Source organism: Marmota monax, unplaced genomic scaffold (assembly GCF_021218885.2).
Source record: "Marmota monax isolate L192 unplaced genomic scaffold, Marmota_monax_Labrador192_F-V1.1 WCK01_AAM20220418_F8-fsc00010, whole genome shotgun sequence".
Lineage (NCBI taxonomy): Eukaryota > Metazoa > Chordata > Mammalia > Rodentia > Sciuridae > Marmota > Marmota monax.
The window spans coordinates 19,255,842-19,273,850 of NW_026692321.1; the positions used below are offsets into that span (position 1 = coordinate 19,255,842).

The 18,009-nt window shown below is 46.8% G+C and overlaps 1 protein-coding gene and 1 pseudogene across 1 annotated transcript; both read left to right on the forward strand.

Moving 5' to 3' along the window:
- The first annotated feature begins 1,429 nt into the window (after window positions 1-1,429).
- Window positions 1,430-11,553, forward strand: Tcf23 (transcription factor 23). Its single transcript, XM_046441460.2, has 3 exons — window positions 1,430-4,858; window positions 5,555-5,797; window positions 7,329-11,553. Exons 1-3 carry the CDS (start codon window positions 4,637-4,639, stop codon window positions 7,506-7,508), a joined length of 645 nt encoding a protein of 214 aa, XP_046297416.1. The 5' UTR covers window positions 1,430-4,636; the 3' UTR covers window positions 7,509-11,553.
- A 542-nt stretch (window positions 11,554-12,095) lies between these two features.
- On the forward strand, window positions 12,096-14,903 carry LOC124090850 (POU domain, class 5, transcription factor 1-like; annotated as a pseudogene).
- The last annotated feature ends 3,106 nt before the right edge of the window (window positions 14,904-18,009 follow it).

The following is an 18,009-nucleotide window of genomic DNA, read 5'->3' on the forward strand; positions in this document are numbered from 1 at the left end:
TCAGGCACAGCATGGACCTGAGCTGTGCCCAGAGAGGATGTTCAGTACACAGAGCCCTTCACGATAAGCTCCGAGTCCTGTCTGCCTTCTCTGCTGATTATAGCAGCACTTAAGATGTTGGAATGCTAGAAATGGCCTCTGTACCTCTTGGCATGGGAACCATTAGCTCTGTACATCAGTCTCACCCAATCCTAGTTCACTTGGGGATTTATGGACACTGTTTTTCACTGTGTAGGTTTTCCTTTCTACTCTAGCATCTTTACTATGGATGCAACCCTGATGTGAAAGGTTGAGAAGTTCCCGTTTCACTGACTATGAACTTACTGTCCTCCCAGGAACTGAACCCTCATGGTAGAGGACCTCTCTGAGGGTGTCCAGGCCACCTAGCACTGGGAGTGCACTTGAGCACTAGAAGATCTCTTTTCCTGTGGCTGCAGGTGTGACTTTAATATTGTCTTTCTTCTTATACTTTGTCCTACTAGGCTCAGCAAAGTAGGAACCAGATCTCCCTCCTTTCCTAATGGGTACGTTCCCTTAGAGGAAAGATGCCACACCAGTTTGTCATCTGGTGAGGGTTTTGATGGCTTCCTTTATAAGTCTGTCCTCAGCACTAACTGGATTACATTTCCATTGAGCTCTGAATGGAAGCTGGGAGAGTTTTCTGAGAAAAAGAACACTGCACCGCAGCTGAGAGAACTTGCCACTCATTCCACGGCTTCTTATCTTATTCCATGGTTGGTTAGAAAGCAAGAGTCAGACCCCCAAACTGGTGCAGTTTTCAATGAGTGGCTTTTAAAAACTGATTTGAGGGTCTTGGCATGGGCACTACTGTTGACTATCTGCTTGTTTCAAAGGTTGGCATCTGATGTCTTTGGAGTGGTTTTTGCTCCTTCTATCCAAATGCCAACCTTCTGTCCCTGAGATCCTCGTGGGCAGTTCTCCTATGATTAGAGTTCTCCCATGATTACAATCCAAAGAGGTTCTGTGCTTCTTATAGACATCCTTAGTCCTTAATGATTGCCATGTTAGTTTCATATGGCCCCTAATTTCAATAGCAAAAGGTTACCTCACACTAGGCAGGATTCTTGTGCCTCTGACAAAGTGTGCAACTACGGTACAGCATTCTGGAGATGTTTCATGTCAGTCTTTTCTTTTTTCTTTATTTGGGCAATGCTGGAGTATGACAATCTTAATCTTGCTGGTCCTGCCACAGAACTGCTGGTCTAGGGAGTACTTAGAACTTCAGCCTCTCTGGAGGCCTCCTAGGGCCATGCCCATTCTGTGGGTAGTATTGTCGGTAGGTACACAAACTGTGCCACCAGTCTGGTCCTGCACTGTCACTCCATGGCTCAGAGCCCACACTCTTCTGGTACTGGGACTTGTACTAATTTTATAGAATAAAAGTCCTGCTGGATAGAACATTTGGCTTTTCTCATTTTCTTGGAGATATATTCCAAAGTATATTATGTACATTAAAGTGTTGGAGTTCCTAAATAAAATGGATAAATTCATAGAAAAATATAAAATACTAAATACTCTTAAGAAGAAATAAGGAACTTAAATCAATTAGAAATTAGAAAAATGGAAGCTAAAATCTCTTCCCCTACTTGCCAAAGAAAAAAAACCCAGGCCCAGTGGTTTTGCAGGTAAGTTTTACCAAACTTTCAAAGAACAGATGATTCCTATATTTTGTAAAAAGTTCTCCTAGAAAATGAAAAAAAGAACAAGAGCTACTCGGCTCATTGTATTGAAGTTAATGTAATCCTGACTCCATAACTAAATAAGTATAAATAAAATTATAATCTCATTTCCTTTATGAAATAGTTGCAAAAAATCCTAAACAACATATTAACTAATGAATTATCAGTGTATTTTTAAAGTGAATTACAATTGGGTGGGACTTGTAACAGGAATTCAAGCAACAATTATCATGAAAAAAATCTAATAATATAACATATGAATAGGGGAAATAATTATTGTCTCAATACAGAAAAATCCTTTGATAAATTTAGACGCCTATTTGTAATTTAAAAAAATATATTGACAAACAAGGAGTATACTTCCTTAAGCTGGTTATATACCAAAAACCTACAGTAAAGATTCTGCTTAATGGAGAAATTGTTGATACATTCCACTTAAGATTGGGTGGAGAAAAAACCACTGCCTAGGGGCCTAGGGTTGTGGCTCAGTGGTAGAGCACTTGCCTAGCACGCATGAGGCACTGGGTTCTGGGTTTGATCCTCAGCACCACATAAAAAAATTAAATAAATAAATAAAGATATTGTGTCCACCTACAACTAAAAAATAAATATTAAAAAAAAACACTGCCTACCATCACTATCTCTGGTTAACAGTACTGGAAGCACTGGTCAATGCTCTAAAGAAAGAAAAAGAAACTAGAAGCATAAATTCTAGAAAGGGGAAGATAAATGGTCATTATTTTATCTACTTGGAAAAACCAACGGAGTCAACAGAACATTAAGACGAAAAAGAAAGTTCAGCAAAGTTGCTAGATTCAAGATAAATGTTAAAAAATTTAATAGCATTTCTCCATAGCAGCCATAATCAACTAAAAATATAAAGAATAAGATAGCATTTATACTAGCAACAAAAGCTGTGGGCAATTTTTTGGTTTACTTAAGAATACACAGATGTTCATGGAGTAAATTATGAAACTAAGAGGATGGAAATAAAGGAAGAGAACAAGGAGGAAGCTACAGGGCCCTTCATAACCTCGTTTTGGCTGTTCCACTGGTGCTGTGCTGGTTCTGTTTGTTGGCAGCAATTCCTGTGTCTGGCCCTAGCTTAGGCGGGAGGGATTAGACTCTGCAGGTAGAAGAGGAGACTTTGCACACATATTTTCAAACACCACTCCTCCTAACAAAAGAATGTACATCAAACACTGGAAAGGCTGCATATGACAGGGAGAATAATGAGAATGCAATAGAAGGGAATGGAAGAAAGGGCGAGAGGGAGGAAGGCTGACTTTTGTATACCAAAGACAACAGTGTGCCATGAATTGATGTAGATGTTTAATTTTCTGCCCTGGAATGAAAAAAAAAAATGGCATTCATCTTTTCAGTCTCCTTACTAAACATTTACATAGCACATAACCTTAACACACATCTTTTGGTTTTTGGTGTTTTATTTTATTATAAGTTATTTATATGCAGTGCTGAGAATCGAACCCAGTGCCTTGCACATGCCTATAACCCCAGTCCCCAGGCTGGGATCTTATTATACATATTGATCTACTATTAGGTTTTCTCATTTAACATTGTATCCTGAGAGTTTTTTCATGTCACTGTAAATACAGAGGTTTGTCTGATTTGTTTTACACATTATTCCATAGTGTGGATACACCAGGAATATAATTGATCAATTTCCTACTGATGGACATTCAGGTTAGTTTTACTTATCTTTCTTTTTTCCTTTCTCTCTGTTGGCTGGATGGGTCTTTCACTATATGAGCATCCAAATTTGTACTTTACTTATATTGTCTCCCCTGGACTTCAAGACTAAGGGACCAGGAACATGCAAGATGGAGTCTGCTGTAGGCAGAGTTTGTTACTTGAGGACAGGCAGGGCCACTGTGGCAGATTTTCTATGCTTCAGCTTCCTTCCTCCTACTTAGCCATATAAGGGATGCAACTCTACCAGGGTCCTAGTCTTTGTCTTCCAAGGCCTTCTTGTTTAGCAAAAGGCAGACGTGTGAGTGACCCATGGGAGGCAGAACAGCATACAGAGAGGGGAAGCCTCCTGTCTCACTAACTGTGCCCGTTTTTCATCCTAGCCCACCACTCACTGGATTTGACACTGGGCAAGTTATTTCACCTCCCCCAAATCTTAGTTTCCCTACATCTAAAATGACTATTTTTTTCCTCATAGGGCTACTCTGATAAACAACAGGATTCATATAATGTTCCTGGCACATAGTGATCTGTGAACATTGAGTTTTCAGGAAACTAGCCAATCAGGTGGGGACACAGGTTCTCTGAGGTTTTAAGTCTTCATAAATGAAGAGCAGAGCCCTGAAGAATGGGCAGCATTCCCCTGGCAGAGCTGGAGGAAAGCATTTTAGTGCACAGAAAGGTAGAAGTGAAAGTCCTGAGTTGGGGGCGTGTTTGGGGGTGCGGAGTAGTGTCCTGTGGCTGGCTGGAGGGTCACATTCATTAACCAGAGGAGGAAAGGCCTTTCTAGGATGTATGCAGGTGGTCTTCTGGCACAGAGGACACAAATCCAGGACACCTCCAGGGACTTGTGCCTCAAAGCTGAAGCTGCAGATCCACCACAAGACCACCGTTGGGGTCAGCCATGACCCCAACCTCATCTCTTCCCTCATCCTCCTGCCTTCTTCAGTATGGGCCTCCTCCCAGGCTTGGCCACTCCCAGCATTCAGCACCCCCACCCCTCAGCAGGGTTGGGAGGCAGGCGGAGGATTTTCGCGGGGGCTGTGCTGGGTGGGCAGTTTTCCCAGAGCAAGGAACGAAGCTGGACTGAGTTGGCGCCAGCTTCCTCAGATGTAGACATCGCTGGCTGAATGGCCAGCCTGCCCCAGCGAGCTTGAACCCAAGGACTCCCTCAGGCACTGTGCTCCTGATCTGAGGGCTGCAGCCCTATACCTCAGGGGAGTGGCATGCCACAGAGGGAGGCCAGAGGGGCACCAGCAATGCCAGGATTGGGGCATGGCCGGGCTAAGGCCAAAGCACAGTTGCTGCCAGGCACTAACAAGAAGAAGAGCCGCCTTAGCAGGACAAGGCAGGACCTGTGGGAAGAGCCCAGCTGGAGTGACCAAAGATGGTGCAGATCTTCCCCTACCCCTCGAGGGGCCAGAGCTAGAAGCCCGGCTCGTGGCAGGGTAAGGAAATCCTGGTCCAATAGAGGGAGCCCGGGGGAGGCAGGGGTTGGAAGGCAATGAGCCTCACTCCGTGTTATTGTTCCTGCCCAAGAGTAAGGACATCAGCCCCTGAGACTCCTCAGAGCCCTGTGGGGTTGATTGGAATGAATCAGAGCTGGTCTTAACCAGAGCATAACTCAGAGAGTTCCCTTCACTTCTCTGAAGGAAACTGAGGCCCGGAGGAGGGATGTGAATTACCCAATGTCCCCAAACAGTAGTCAGCAGCAGAGATAGGACCTAGTTAGTTTGTTGTGATCCCTGGTTTGTCGCCCTTACCCCTTTACCACAGCAGCCTCTTCATCTCAAGACCTGGCTGGGTCAAGGGTCAGCCCTACTGAAAAGGGTGTGGCTCTGTGTTTCCCCTGGGCCCAAGGGCACCCCAATAAGCAGGATTCAAATTTGGGAATAATGGAGAGAACCCTGGACGCTTGGGTTCTGAGTCAAGCTTTGCCACCTGCTGCCATCTGACCCTAGCCCAGGCCTTCCCACAGCTATAAAACAGGGCGGGGCAGAGAACCACAAAGGTGGGCTGAGGTCTATCAGTTTTTGCTGTTCAGCACCCACTACTGCAGTAGGACACCTGACTTCTAGAATGCTTTTGAAGCCAGGGTCGATGGGGGTTCGGACCAGACCTACTCACTGGGGCCCTCTGTGCAGAGTGAGGCCAGTCCTGAGAATGCAGCACGGGAGCGGAGCCGAGTAAGGACGCTGCGCCAGGCCTTCCTGGCCCTGCAGGCTGCTCTGCCTGCTGTGCCTCCTGACACCAAGCTCTCCAAGTTGGATGTGCTGGTGCTGGCCACCAGCTACATTGCTCATCTCACCCGCACTCTTGGCCATGAGCTGCCCAGTCCTGCCTGGCCACCCTTCCTGCGTGGACTCCGCCACTTGCACCCTCTCAAGGTATGTCATAGGCCCAGGGACATGGCTGGGGAGATCTCTGCCCAGGACCCTGAGGCAGGGTGGAGTAAAGGCGGGGGCACTGGATTGGGGCCCCTGCTGTGGGCAGAGCTGACATCAGGGTCAGTTTTTCCTGCTGTTGCAGAGGGAAAAGACTCAAGACTGGCTCTTGGGGTGGGACCAACCCTGTATTTCTCATGGGGTGGTGACTGGGAATGTGGTTCCTCCAAGAAGAAGGAAAGACTCTGGGGGTTCTTAGTGTCAAAGGGAAAAAGGAGCATGTCCTAGGGCCGGGGCTTGGGGAAGCAAATGGCATCCAGGAAAGTCCTTGATCATCATGCGGCTTTACACCTTGCTTTACACACTGACCTCAGTGTCCTCTGAACTCCTGTTGCAGGAGAGAGCCACTCTTTGGGACAATCAAGTGGGGGGCAATAGTGCAGCATGCACTGTTTGCCATACTGTCACCTAGCTTTCCTGAACCTCGGCTTTATTCTATGTGAAATAGAAGCTAACAGGAGCTTGCCTTCTCCTCTTGAATACAAAATAAGTTTATGAATGATAAGTGCAATTAATGATAATCGCCATTGCCATGACAGACAACATGGCTGAAGTGCTAAAGCTATGCCAGGAGCTAGGCTAAGTGCTCTAGCATGCTCTTATCTCTTGACCTGTGCAAGAACAAAATGAAGACTACAGATGAGGAAGCAGAGGGAGGACAAGAGACTGGGTGTGGTTTGAGTCCAAGAGTGTCTAATTCCAGACACCTTGCTCACAGTCCCTGAGCAGGCCCCAGGATGGCACCGTAAGGAGCCGGTTGAGAAGCATACTTTGCCCTCTGAGGAAAACATCGTAAGGGGTCAACTTTATTTTTATGGAGGATACTTTCCACCCTCTCTCCCCTAAATATCGTGGTCTTGAAATATCTTGAAACTTGAGGTCTTTCTTTCTTGCAAATCTAGCTAACATGCAAGATTCAGAAACAAAATGGTACAACTCCAAAATGCTAAAGGTGGTACCTGGTGCAGAGTTCTGAGATGAAAACAGGATCCTTCACTGTAAAATGGTGACCAAGTTAAGACTTTTGCATGTAGTAGATAAATATATTAAAGAATGAAGACCTGGTTAGGTCTAGAACTCTGGCAGATTGGTGAGGAAGGGAGGTGAGCCAGGGAGAAGCACCCTGTGTCCCTAGTGGGAAGGGCTGTTAGAGAGGAGGGGCTGAGTCAACATGGAGTTTTTTTAGGACTGCTTGCTCCTGCTGGAAGAAGTGAAAATGCCTGGAGGACCCCAGTTGAGAGGGAGTTCTTCCTGCCCACCAGAGGGGGCCCTTGATCTCCTCAGCCAGCTCCTCCTGTGTCTCTTGGCCAGACTCAGGGTATCTGGAAAATGTGTGGGATCCCTGGCATCAGAGCTGTGATGCCTGGGGGAAGGCATGAGGCAGGGGTGCTAGGGAAGGAGAAGCTTCAGGTGTTAAGGATTCTGGACAATGAAGGGCAGCAGAGTCACTCACCACCCATCCTGTGTCTTACAGAAGTGGCCCATGCGATCTCGTCTCTATGCTGGAGGTCTGGGATGCTCTGGCCTCGACTTCACCACAGCCATTGCCTCCTGCCAAAGAATGAGGGATGAAGAGATGGGGTCTCAAGTCTCTGGAGAGGCAGATGTTCTCCTTCTTACCAGGCCACCCTCACCAGCTCTTGGTGACAAATGACTACTGTCACACTCATCCTGTTCTCCTAGACCATGCTTAGGAACCTGAGTTTTCTACCAGCACCTACCCATCTTCTCTCTAACTCTCAGCCATTGGATTTGACTCTGGCTCATCTTCCAAGGTCTAGTCTGCAGACCAAGTGAAGCAGCGGTGGAGAGTTCCCAGGAAGCACAGAATAGAGAGCCTCACCCTTGGCTCTTCTGTGGCAGCTACAAGGAAGTGGGTGAAGAATGGGTTTGACTTGGTTCAAAGTCAAGTGAGGCACCATCCCTCCTTTCTCTCCCCTAAGGCTCCTACAAATCCTCTGCACACAGGTAGAAGACAAAAATCATGGCGCAGGTGCAGAAGGAGGGGCCAGGATGGCAGCTGCCACAGGTGCTGATGGGAAAGCCAGGGGGCTTCATAGGTTCTTGGTAGCTTTAAGTGTGAAAAGACCTGGGCCCGTGTCACATAGCCAGAGGGAAAACAGAAGAAAGAAATATGCTTTTTTATATGGCACTGTGAGATGATTACCCAACGTCAAAGAGGCAGTGAGGAATTTAGGATTCTTGTCTCAGGATGCTGCGTCTCTCCAGCTGCCCCTCATCACTACATTTTCTCCCTCTCTGGGTTTTGCATCCTTCCACTGTTTCTGTTTTGACATGAGTTATATCTACAGGTTAAGACATAAAGCTTACATTGCTTACGTTCCAGTTTCTGGAGAAAGTTTTAGATAGTCCCAGCTGTTTAGTTTGAGAAGATCTTATCCCAGAGGCAACTCTGTCTTAATGGAACCAGGCAACCATTCAAGGCCCTGCCTATGCAGGATGCTGATATGCCCATTTAAATCCTCAAAGGACCTTAAAAAAAAGAATGTGCATCAACCCCCTTTCCAGGGGTCGATCCTTACAGTCTCCTCTTTCCATTATGTCAGAAACCTTACCTCAAAGGAAAACAAGACAGGTCCAGGGTCAGCGGGTTCCCAGTGCTGTTATTGTCTGAGGTTTCATTGACTCTGGAGTTATTTCTACAATCAGTCTGTAAATTAGCTCCCTAGGCCAGATTCTCCCACAGCCATCATCCCACCAGGCTGTCCCTAAGTCCTGTCTTGAGACGCCAGAAATGTGATAGCTCTGTAATGGAATTCATCACTGGTCCTGAAGAAATATTTTGAAGACTAATCACAGAGTCTACACACAGAGATGAACTTTCTAGGTCAGATGAAGCTTCAAAGCCAGCACCTGAAGTGCAGGCAGGGAAGGAACCAACTTTTTGATAAATTTCAGCATGTAGGCAGACTTAAGTCCCAACAGGGTATGGTTAGTCGCAAGCCATCACTGTCCTCATGAGTGTAAAGGTCTGGGGCAGCTGGGAAGAACTGGGGTCGGTCCTCCACAGAGCTGGCTGGGAGCAGGGAATAGCGGGCAGGAGTGACTCAGCAAGCTGAGGTGGAGGTAGGAAAGGAGACACAGTACGTCCCAGCCTGAGCCACATGGGATGTGGGAGCAGCTGGACTGTGGAGGGGAGCCATGGGAGGAGGCCTCAGCCAAGGCCGAACACATAAATCTGCCTGGAACCCTGTCTCTGCTGAGAATCCTGCAGAGCTTGTGCAGAGCTGCTTCTGGGCAGCTAGACGGGGCCAGGCAGGGGCAGAGACCAGGTGTGGGAGGGCGAGAGCAGTGTTCTTCACAAGACCATAAAAGTCCAGCTTGAGTGTTCTATTTTTAAAGCTGAATAGCAGCATCTTCCTGGTTGAGTTGGAGGGGGTAAGAAAGGTCTCCGATGAATTTCGTCCTGAAGAGTGGCACACAGTCTCTTTCTGGGCATGAAGGAACTGACTTTGGAGTTTTATTCTGGGGTTCCCTGAGACCCTGGAACTTCTAATAACTGAGTAGACTTTGATCTGGAGTTTTCCCTGCCCCACCTGGCTCGGACTCAAGCCTTTGCCTCATATCATCAGACTCTGGGTGACCATGTCACCCTGGTATAGAAGACAAAGAGGGCAAAGGGATGAACCTGGTGAGTCTGAAGAAGGGCAGATTCCATCAGGACAGTTTCTAAGGCTGTCTCAAGCCCTTTCTAGGCAAAGTTGTTTTCCTTAGTGCCCAGGACAATCCTTTGTGGTCTGGGGGTCATCTTCCTCAGCTGGACAACCAACATAGTCAGGCCAGGGAGCCAAAGGAATGCTCAGAGGATGACTGGCCTTGCCCTCCTTGATGAGATGATGCTGGCCTTGAGGCATGTCAGGTTGCAGACCAGAATCCATGAACCACCCAGAACCAGGTGTAGCCCCTTTGCCTCTGCAGCAGAGCAGGTGGTGTTTATTCTAGGAGCTAGGGAGCATGGGTGGATGAAGCGCTAGAGGCAGCAGAGGCAGCTGAGATCCCCTAACAGCAAAAGTATGCAGGAAAGAAGCTGCTATGTTCTAATAAAACCCACTTGTTTAAGTATTATTTGTGGCTGCCTTCCTGATACCAAAGCAGAGTTGACTAACCCAGACAGACTGAAAAGCCTAAAATATTTACTCTCTGTCCCTTACAGAAACAGACTGCTGACCTCTGCTCTATCAGGTATCAAAGGTATCAGGGGTATTCAAAATCTGTTCTGGAAACCTTGGGTGGCCAAATATATTTTTATATTATAAGATGCTATTTACTGGGCTGGGGTTGTGGTTCAGTGGTAGAGCACTTGCCTGGCATGTGTGAGGCACTGGGTTCAATTCTCAGCCCCACATATAAATAAGTAAAGGTCCATCAACAACTAAGAGCTGGTAAGAGTGGGCAAGGGTGGTGAAGGGACACATGTAGGAAAGCGAGAGACCCTGGTTGGGTCCCCGCTAAAAGGGAGCCCAGCCAGGCCAGTGGGGGAGCAGGGAGGAGCATAGTGCAGAGCCGGAGTGGGATAGGGCAGCAGAAAGGCCAGGCTGAGCTGAGCTGATCCCTGAGCCAGCCCAGCCTTGTGGAAGGGCAGCTGCTGGGGACAGTCCCTGTTTAGGCACATGACTAGAAAAAGGAACACTGGAGAGAGGGGATAGAAAAGGGGATAGGAGGGGACCTGGGAGGCAAGTGGCATCTGCAGACAAGAGAAGGGGGTGGGTCATGTGACAATGGGTCCCACCTGGCTGTGGCTTCTGCAGCAAAGCCGCTTCCAACAGGACAAGGTCAGGAGGGAGAGAAATCTCAGCAGCACACGGTAATGGTCCAAGATCCAGGGGTTGGCCCTGCGTGCCTCCAAAGGCAAAGGAGCTTGTGAGTGACCTCTGGGGAATGTTCCAAGGCAGCAAGTCCTCAAAGCAAGTCCTTGGCTGTCCCTTCAGCAGAGGTCTCAGCCCTCTCCCCACCTCTGGGACCTCTGCTGGGAAGCCTGGCTGTTACCTACAACCAAGGGCTCTGAAGGGCAGAGTCCTTCCTCCCCGACTTCAGAGTTCTTGAAAGCCCCCCAGCCCCTCCTCACTGGTGATCCCCCACCCTCGATGGTAAGCAGACCCCCCCCTCAAGCTCCCACACCAGCAAGTGGCCTCAAAAAAAAAAAAAACACTATTGTTCCTGCTTTGTTGAGGGGCCCTCAGTGAGATAAGACAGAAGAAATAAAAGAATAGGTACAAAGGAAACCTAAAAGAAAGGCAAGGACATATAATTTGAATTTAAAGTTCCATATATTTTCCAGACCTGGCACTTCCCAAAGCAGTCTCTCTATCTATATCATCCTGAGAATGACCAGACCACCATAAGCCCCCTCAAGATCACCAGACTGATGTCATCCCATGTCTTCCCATATGACCTCTCACCAGGTTTATTTTCTTTCTTTCTTTCTTTTCTTTTCTTTCTTTCTTTCTAATATTTTTTAGTTGTAGATGGATATAATACCTTTACTTTATTATTATTATTATTATTTTTTAATAATCGAATCCAGTGCCTCACATGTGCTAGGCAAGCACTCTACTACTGAGCTCTTCAACCCCAGCCCCCAGGTTTTCTTTAAAAGGGGAGTTGGTGATGGCCCACATTTTCCCTTGAATGTGTGTTCCTTGCTTTCCTAAATAAACCTGTGCCTCCATTGACATGGGCTGAAATTCCATCACATGTGTCAAAGACCCCATTTGTCCTGAATTGAGTTCCTCGCTCTCCAGAAACTCTGAGGGACCCTCTCCTGAAGCTATCTCTTCTCCTAGGACATAGGGAGTAAACATCTCTCTCCTCTTGGTTGAGCCTGATTTTCATCCTTTCCCCTGCTGTCACATCCAGGCTGGCTTGGGAAGGTGAGGATGCTGCCTCCTTGTGGGACCGGAGTCCCTGACCTAGCAGGGGATCAGCTGCCTGGCAGTGAAACAGAGGACCAGAGCCAGCTCCAAGGTTAGGAGTACCCTCCAGATGATACTATGACCAGCCAGTTAGGTTATCAGTGGGGACAGAAGCAGTAACTCAAAACCAGCCTCATTAAATACACTGACAAGTTATGAAGGGACGGAGACAACTTTATTTTTTAACTTAAAAAAACTACACACAAAAAAAGTGATCCAGGAATCAAAATAGAAATAGTTAAGGATGATAGGAGATGAAAAAAACAAGTTGCATAAATCAAGCTGGCCTAAATAACTTGACAGTTGTATTGAAGCTTTGGTGGTTCAAAACCTCTGGGTTGGGTCCAAGTTGGATGAAAGTAAATTCCATATCCACATCCCAGAAACCACAGCTAACTTCATGGTGACTGGCTGAGCCCTTGGAACTCTTGAGATCCTTTTGAAAATACAGGTACCCTCTTCTCATACACCCTTTGAAATGGGGTGTTGTGAGGGAGCCACCAAAATGACACAACAGGTGAGTATAAAACCATTAAAATCTTAATACACCCTGAGAAGTACTGCCAGAAGTTGAAACAAAACTCATTCATAACACTGAAGTGCAGAGATAGATGCTCCTCGACTTATGATGGGATTACATCCAGACTAAATTCATCAGAAGGTGAAAATCTCATAAACTGAAAATATATTGAATACACCCAGTCTACCAGATATCACACATAGAGTAGCAGTTGTTCCCCTTGGAAATTGTATGGTTGACTGGGAGATGTGACAAACTGTGGAACCTCATACCACTAGCCAAAGAAAAGATCAAAATTCAAATATGGTTTCTACTGAATTTGTATTTCTTTCATACCACTGCTAAATGGAATCATCATAAGTCAGGCACCATCTGTAATCAAAAAGGCATATATCAACAAAATGTATTAAAAGGGCTGGGGTGTAGCTCAGGGGTACATTGCTTGCCTTGCATGTGCAAGGCCCTGGGTTCACTCCCCAACACAGAAAAAAAAATCCTTTAGAATATATTAACCCCCCAACATACACTCAGAGCAATAAGAGATCTAAAATCAAACTGTAAATGGGCTAGAAATGTAACCAAGCATCCTTCTAAAAAGAACTCCAAATGGCAAAAGATGCTCAACTTCATTAGTAGTTAGAAAAATGCAAATTGAAATCACCAGATTCCACAAAACACCCACCAGAACATTTAATGTATGTATCTAATAAATCCAGTAAGTTCACTCCAAAGTATGAAACCCCCCAAAATGAGTGCACAATTCATCAAAAATATATACAAGAATGCTCATAATAGCATTGATTATAATAGCCCAAACTAGAGTCCTGTGTTAGCTTCCCGTGGCTGCTGGGGCTGGGATTCTGCTAACCACTTTCTGCTTTGCTACCGGACACCTGGCTAAGTTCCGCCAACAGAGGGCGCTAGAGGAAGCCTTTCAGACAAGAGGAGGAGAAGGAGGGACTGCTTGCCAGAGCTTCCAGAGCCTGAAGTGTCAGGGAGGTGACAGCTCTTCGTTCCTGCAGTTGCACTTCCAGCTTTTTTTCATGCTCAGAACCAGTGTTTATTGTGCCCCTTACAGATGCCGGCAACAGCTGTTACCGCACTCTTTCCTCTGAAGTCTGGGTTCCACCTCTGCAGGGCCCCTCCTCCAAAGTTTTAGGTTCCAGTAACTGTCACCTCATCCCCTTACTAACTCTACTTGCACTTGCTTCCTTCAGCTGCCACCTCTGTTTCCTTGGCATTTTCCTTTTGCCTTTTCAGTTCTTATAATAAACTACCTCGCCTTATTTTTTCAGGGCCCCGGTTTGGGGTGCCCTTTTAACCCATGGCCGGACATCTGGCTTCAGACTTTGCCTTCTCGCCCCCTCCGGGCGGTGGGGGTGATGGGCCAGGAGGGCCAGAGCCGGGCTGGATTGACCATCGGACCTAGCTAAGCTTCCCAGGCCCTCCCGGTGGTCCAGGAATCGGGCCAGGAGTTGGGCCAGGTTCGGAGGTGTGGGGGATTCCCTCATACCCTCCGCCTCACGAGTTCTGTGGAGGGATGGCATACTGTGGACCTCAGGTTGGAAAGGGACTGATTCCCCACGGTGGCCTGGAGACCCCTCAGCCTGAGGTTGAGGTGGGAGCTGGGATGGAGAGCAACTCTGAGGGGGCCTCCCCCGAGCCCTGCATTGCTCACCCTGCTGTTGTGAAAGTGGAGAAGGAGAAGGTGGATCAAAACCCTGAGGAGTCCCAAGATATCCAAGCTTTGCAGAAAGAACTTGAGGAATTTGCCAAGCTGCTGAAGCAGAAGAGGATCAACCTGGGATATACTCAGGCCGATGTGGGGCTTACCCTGGGGGTTCTCTTTAGGAAGGTGTTCAGCCAAACGACCATCTGCCGCTTTGAGGCTCTGCAGCTCAGTTTCCAGAACATGTGCAAGCTGCGGCCCGTGCTGCAGAAGTGGGTGGAGGAAGCAGACAAGAATGAGAACCTTCAGGAGAAATGCAAAGCGGAGACCCTACTGCAAGCCCGGAAGAGAAAGCGAACAAGTTTCGAGAACCGAGTCAGAGGCAACCTGGAGAAAATGTTCCTGCAGTGCCCCAAACCCACCCTGCAGCAGATCAGCCACATTGCTGAACAGCTAGGGCTTGAGAAGGACGTGGTCCGAGTGTGGTTCTGAAACCGGCGCCAGAAGGGCAAACGATCAAGCATTGATTATTCCCAACGAGAAGGATTTTGAGGCTGCAGCTTCTCCTTTCTCAGGGGGACCAGTATCCTTTCCTCTGGCCCCAGGGCCCCATTTTGGTACCTCAGGTTATGGAAGCCCTCACTTCACCACACTCTATTCCCCGGTTCCTTTTCCTGAGGGGGAAGCCTTTCCCTCTGTCTCTGTCACCACTCTGGGCTCTCCCATGCATTCAAACTGAGGTACCTGCCTTTCCCAGGTACGGGGGCAGAGGAAAGAGGAGCTAGGGAGAGAACCTGGAGTCTGGACCAGGGCTTTTGGGATTAAGTTCTTCATTCACTAAGGAAGGAATTGGAAGCACAAAGGGTGGGGTGAGGAGTTGGGGAACTGGTTGGAGGGAAGGTGAAGTTCAATGATGCTCTTGATTTTAATCCCCACATCACTCATACTTTGTTCTTAAATAATAAAGAAGCCTGGGACACAGTAGATAGAAAAAAAAATAAACTACTTCTGTTAAAGTAACTGGTGCAGTTTTTATGTTCCTAATTGGACCATGATGGATAGAAGAGCCAGGGTAAGATTTTGTGGATATCTGACCTGCCTCCTGACCAGAAATACATGAAATATTGCTCCCCTTTTAAACAGGGAAACTGACCATTGCAATAAAGTCTACAGAGTCCGTACAGCCTTGCTTGGCTTGTTGTCCAGGTGTCTTGGCATGGTTACATAAATAAACCAGGGTCACATGGAGTGGAGCATGGTGGGTGTGACTGGCTGCCATGCGAACAACTGGGGTCACACCAATCTTTATGAATGTTATCTGGCTGAACACTCCTCCATACACACACACTCCTATGAAGGTCCATTGGGGGAAAACAGCATCTTTTCTAAAGTTTTCACGATCCTAAGTTGTTACAGTAACTGGCTCAAGAACACCCAACTCCAGAGGCCCCTTGCCATTACAATGGCCACCATTGTATATGTGTATTTAGTAACACCATCGTAAGGGTTGATTCATTCATCAGATTATAAATTCGTACAGAGATTGCCTCAGCAAACTAACAAGAAAGTTGTGCAACTGGAAGGCAAAAAGTTTTGTAATATGCAAGGAAAATTATATACCATGAAGGATGTTGAGGGGGGAGCGGGAGAGAGGGTGGACTAGGTTTATAATAATTCACAACGATTGGTATATAATTTTCCTAACCCAGTTAAATACATCCCTCCATAGTTCCCACCATTTAAATGTCTAAATAAAGCAAAAGTACAAAAACTGCTTATTTTAAGTTCTATTTTTATTTACACTCAGAACCAGAATGTTATCTTAAGATTTCCCTAATGTAAAAATTTAATTTTATTTTTAATTTTATTTTTTTTAACAATGCCTTTATTTTTATGTGGTGCTGAGGATCGAACCCGGGTCCTGTCCGCACTAGGCAAGCACTCTATTGCTGAGCCACAATTCCAGCATGTATAAATTTTAGATTGTGCCAATCTTTTGGTTCTTCTAGAGGTACTAGATAGGGCAAAAATGAACAGAAGTTTTCTCTGAGTCCCTTCAGATGACATGTTTTATCAACCCAGTTGTATTCTGTGAGCCAGTTTTCTGATTTAAAAAGAGAGAGTGTGTGTGAGACCCATTTAGCTCCCTGAAGGCACTAAGAAATTCTATTCAGGCTGGAATTTGGTGGTCTCTATTCCTGGGCAGAGTGGCCCTTATTATCCAGACTAGCCCGCTGCTGAATGTCTCATCTTTGTGTTGTCAAATATATTCAGCAGGCACTCGTAATGAGGCAGTGGTGTAGGTGGTCATCTCCAGATTCTAAGCGGATGTCCTCTTGGGTCCTGGCTGTATGGCCTGGCTGTCATATCCCTCTCAGGAAAAACAAGTGTTAGGTGCTCCTTCTTTGCTTTAAGGATTCATGTGAATTTCTCTGAAGTGACGTGGCACTGAACTCCATGCTACTGACACAGTTAAATTAGTTGTTAGTCTTATGGGGTTAAGTCATGCCAGAAACTTGGGAGTTAAAAGTAGATCAGTCTTCATGACCGTGAAGTTAAGATAACACACCAGGAGACGAGAGGTTGGAAAGTCAGCTCAGCCTTCCAAGACTGTGTGGTCAGCAAATATACCAGGAAGCCAGGACCAAGGAAAACACAGCAATTAACCCAGTTATGGATCAGGTCCACTAAGACAGAAGGATAGCCTGCCCTGCTGTGAGACGATATTAGCCTTCTCTAAAACAATATTAGGATTTCCCCCCAAGAACAAAAAGCAAGCATACATGTAGAACAGTCACTGAGGTATCGTATAGTTACTTTACCCCATTAGCATAGTGAAACTCACACCCGAGGTAGAGTCTGAAATAATAATGGGACGCACAGGACTTGAAGAGGCAGCAGAAAGAAGAGCGCAGATGTGGCTGAAACTCTATCTCCGCCTGCGGCAACAGGGAGAGACCTTGTCCTGGCCTACCTTAGAAGCACTCTAAGGCTACACTTTCTGTCCTTTGTTTGAGCCAGCCTGGGATTTCTGTCCCCCACAAGTAGGCTCCTTTGTGCTCAAGCATAGGAATAAAATGTCTTGTTCCTGCGCCAGTGTGACTTTATCTGATTCTGCCAATGGAAAGCCAACAGCCCATAACATTACCAACACCTCTTACATGGGAAAGGGGAATCAAGTCTCTCCTGCTTGCTAAGGTGTGGCAGAGGCCCTGTCAGTAGCTACCCATTCGAAGGTAGCTACCATCCTCAGAGATGATAGCTGGGTACCACTTACAACTTGTCAGTGGACTCCATCAAACACAGACGAAAATGCAGGGGTGGGAAGATACTGTGTGAATGCACCCTTGACCCACAGCCCTTCCCAATGCCCTCACAGGAGTCATGAAACAACCACAGTGAGTATTTTAACAGAGCTTCAGGCCATGATTTCTCTTGGGATCCACAGAGGCAAGACCATGTGGAACTTTCTGCTTTATGAGCCTGGACATGAACACCAGGATCATGGTGGAGAGAAGTCTTCTTCTCCTGAAGCTTGGGATAAAGACTGTCAACTTGAGGAGCCCTGCAGGAACTCACCTTTCAGGCCCAGTGGATCCTCTTGAAGAGGAACCCAGGCCTGCCCCACCAGTTGTTGAGTCTTGGAAGCATCACCCCATGCTAACAGATAGACGCGGAGAGGGGCTGCTCCAGAAGACACACCCTTTCTGCACACACGCACTCAGTGTGGCCTCCTTCTTCTAGTGGAGGGTCAAGGGTGGGCATATTTGTGGCTGCAGTCCACTAGGAGAAAATGGGCATCTTCTAATTCCTGGTGTGTCACCTTGGTCCAAGAGACCCTGGCAGCCTGTCCTGAATGGGAACACCCAACCATTATTGGTTAAAGAAAACTACATAAATGACTCAATACTCTGAAGAAGGGAAACTAAGCCAAATAGTGGTTTCTAATGAAATAGAGCCAAGGCAAGTGACAGAAATGGACGTAATAAAAAGTAATACCAGCAACTGGCACACTAAAAAGACTTTCCTCCCC

Coding starts and splice junctions, on each gene's coding strand:
- Tcf23 (XM_046441460.2), top strand. CDS start 4,637: ATGCCACAGAGGGAGGCCAGAGGGGCACCAGCAATGCCAGGATTGGGG. Junction 4,859..5,554: donor GAAGCCCGGCTCGTGGCAGG/GTAAGGAAATCC, acceptor CCCTCTGTGCAG/AGTGAGGCCAGTCCTGAGAA. Junction 5,798..7,328: donor GCCACTTGCACCCTCTCAAG/GTATGTCATAGG, acceptor TGTGTCTTACAG/AAGTGGCCCATGCGATCTCG.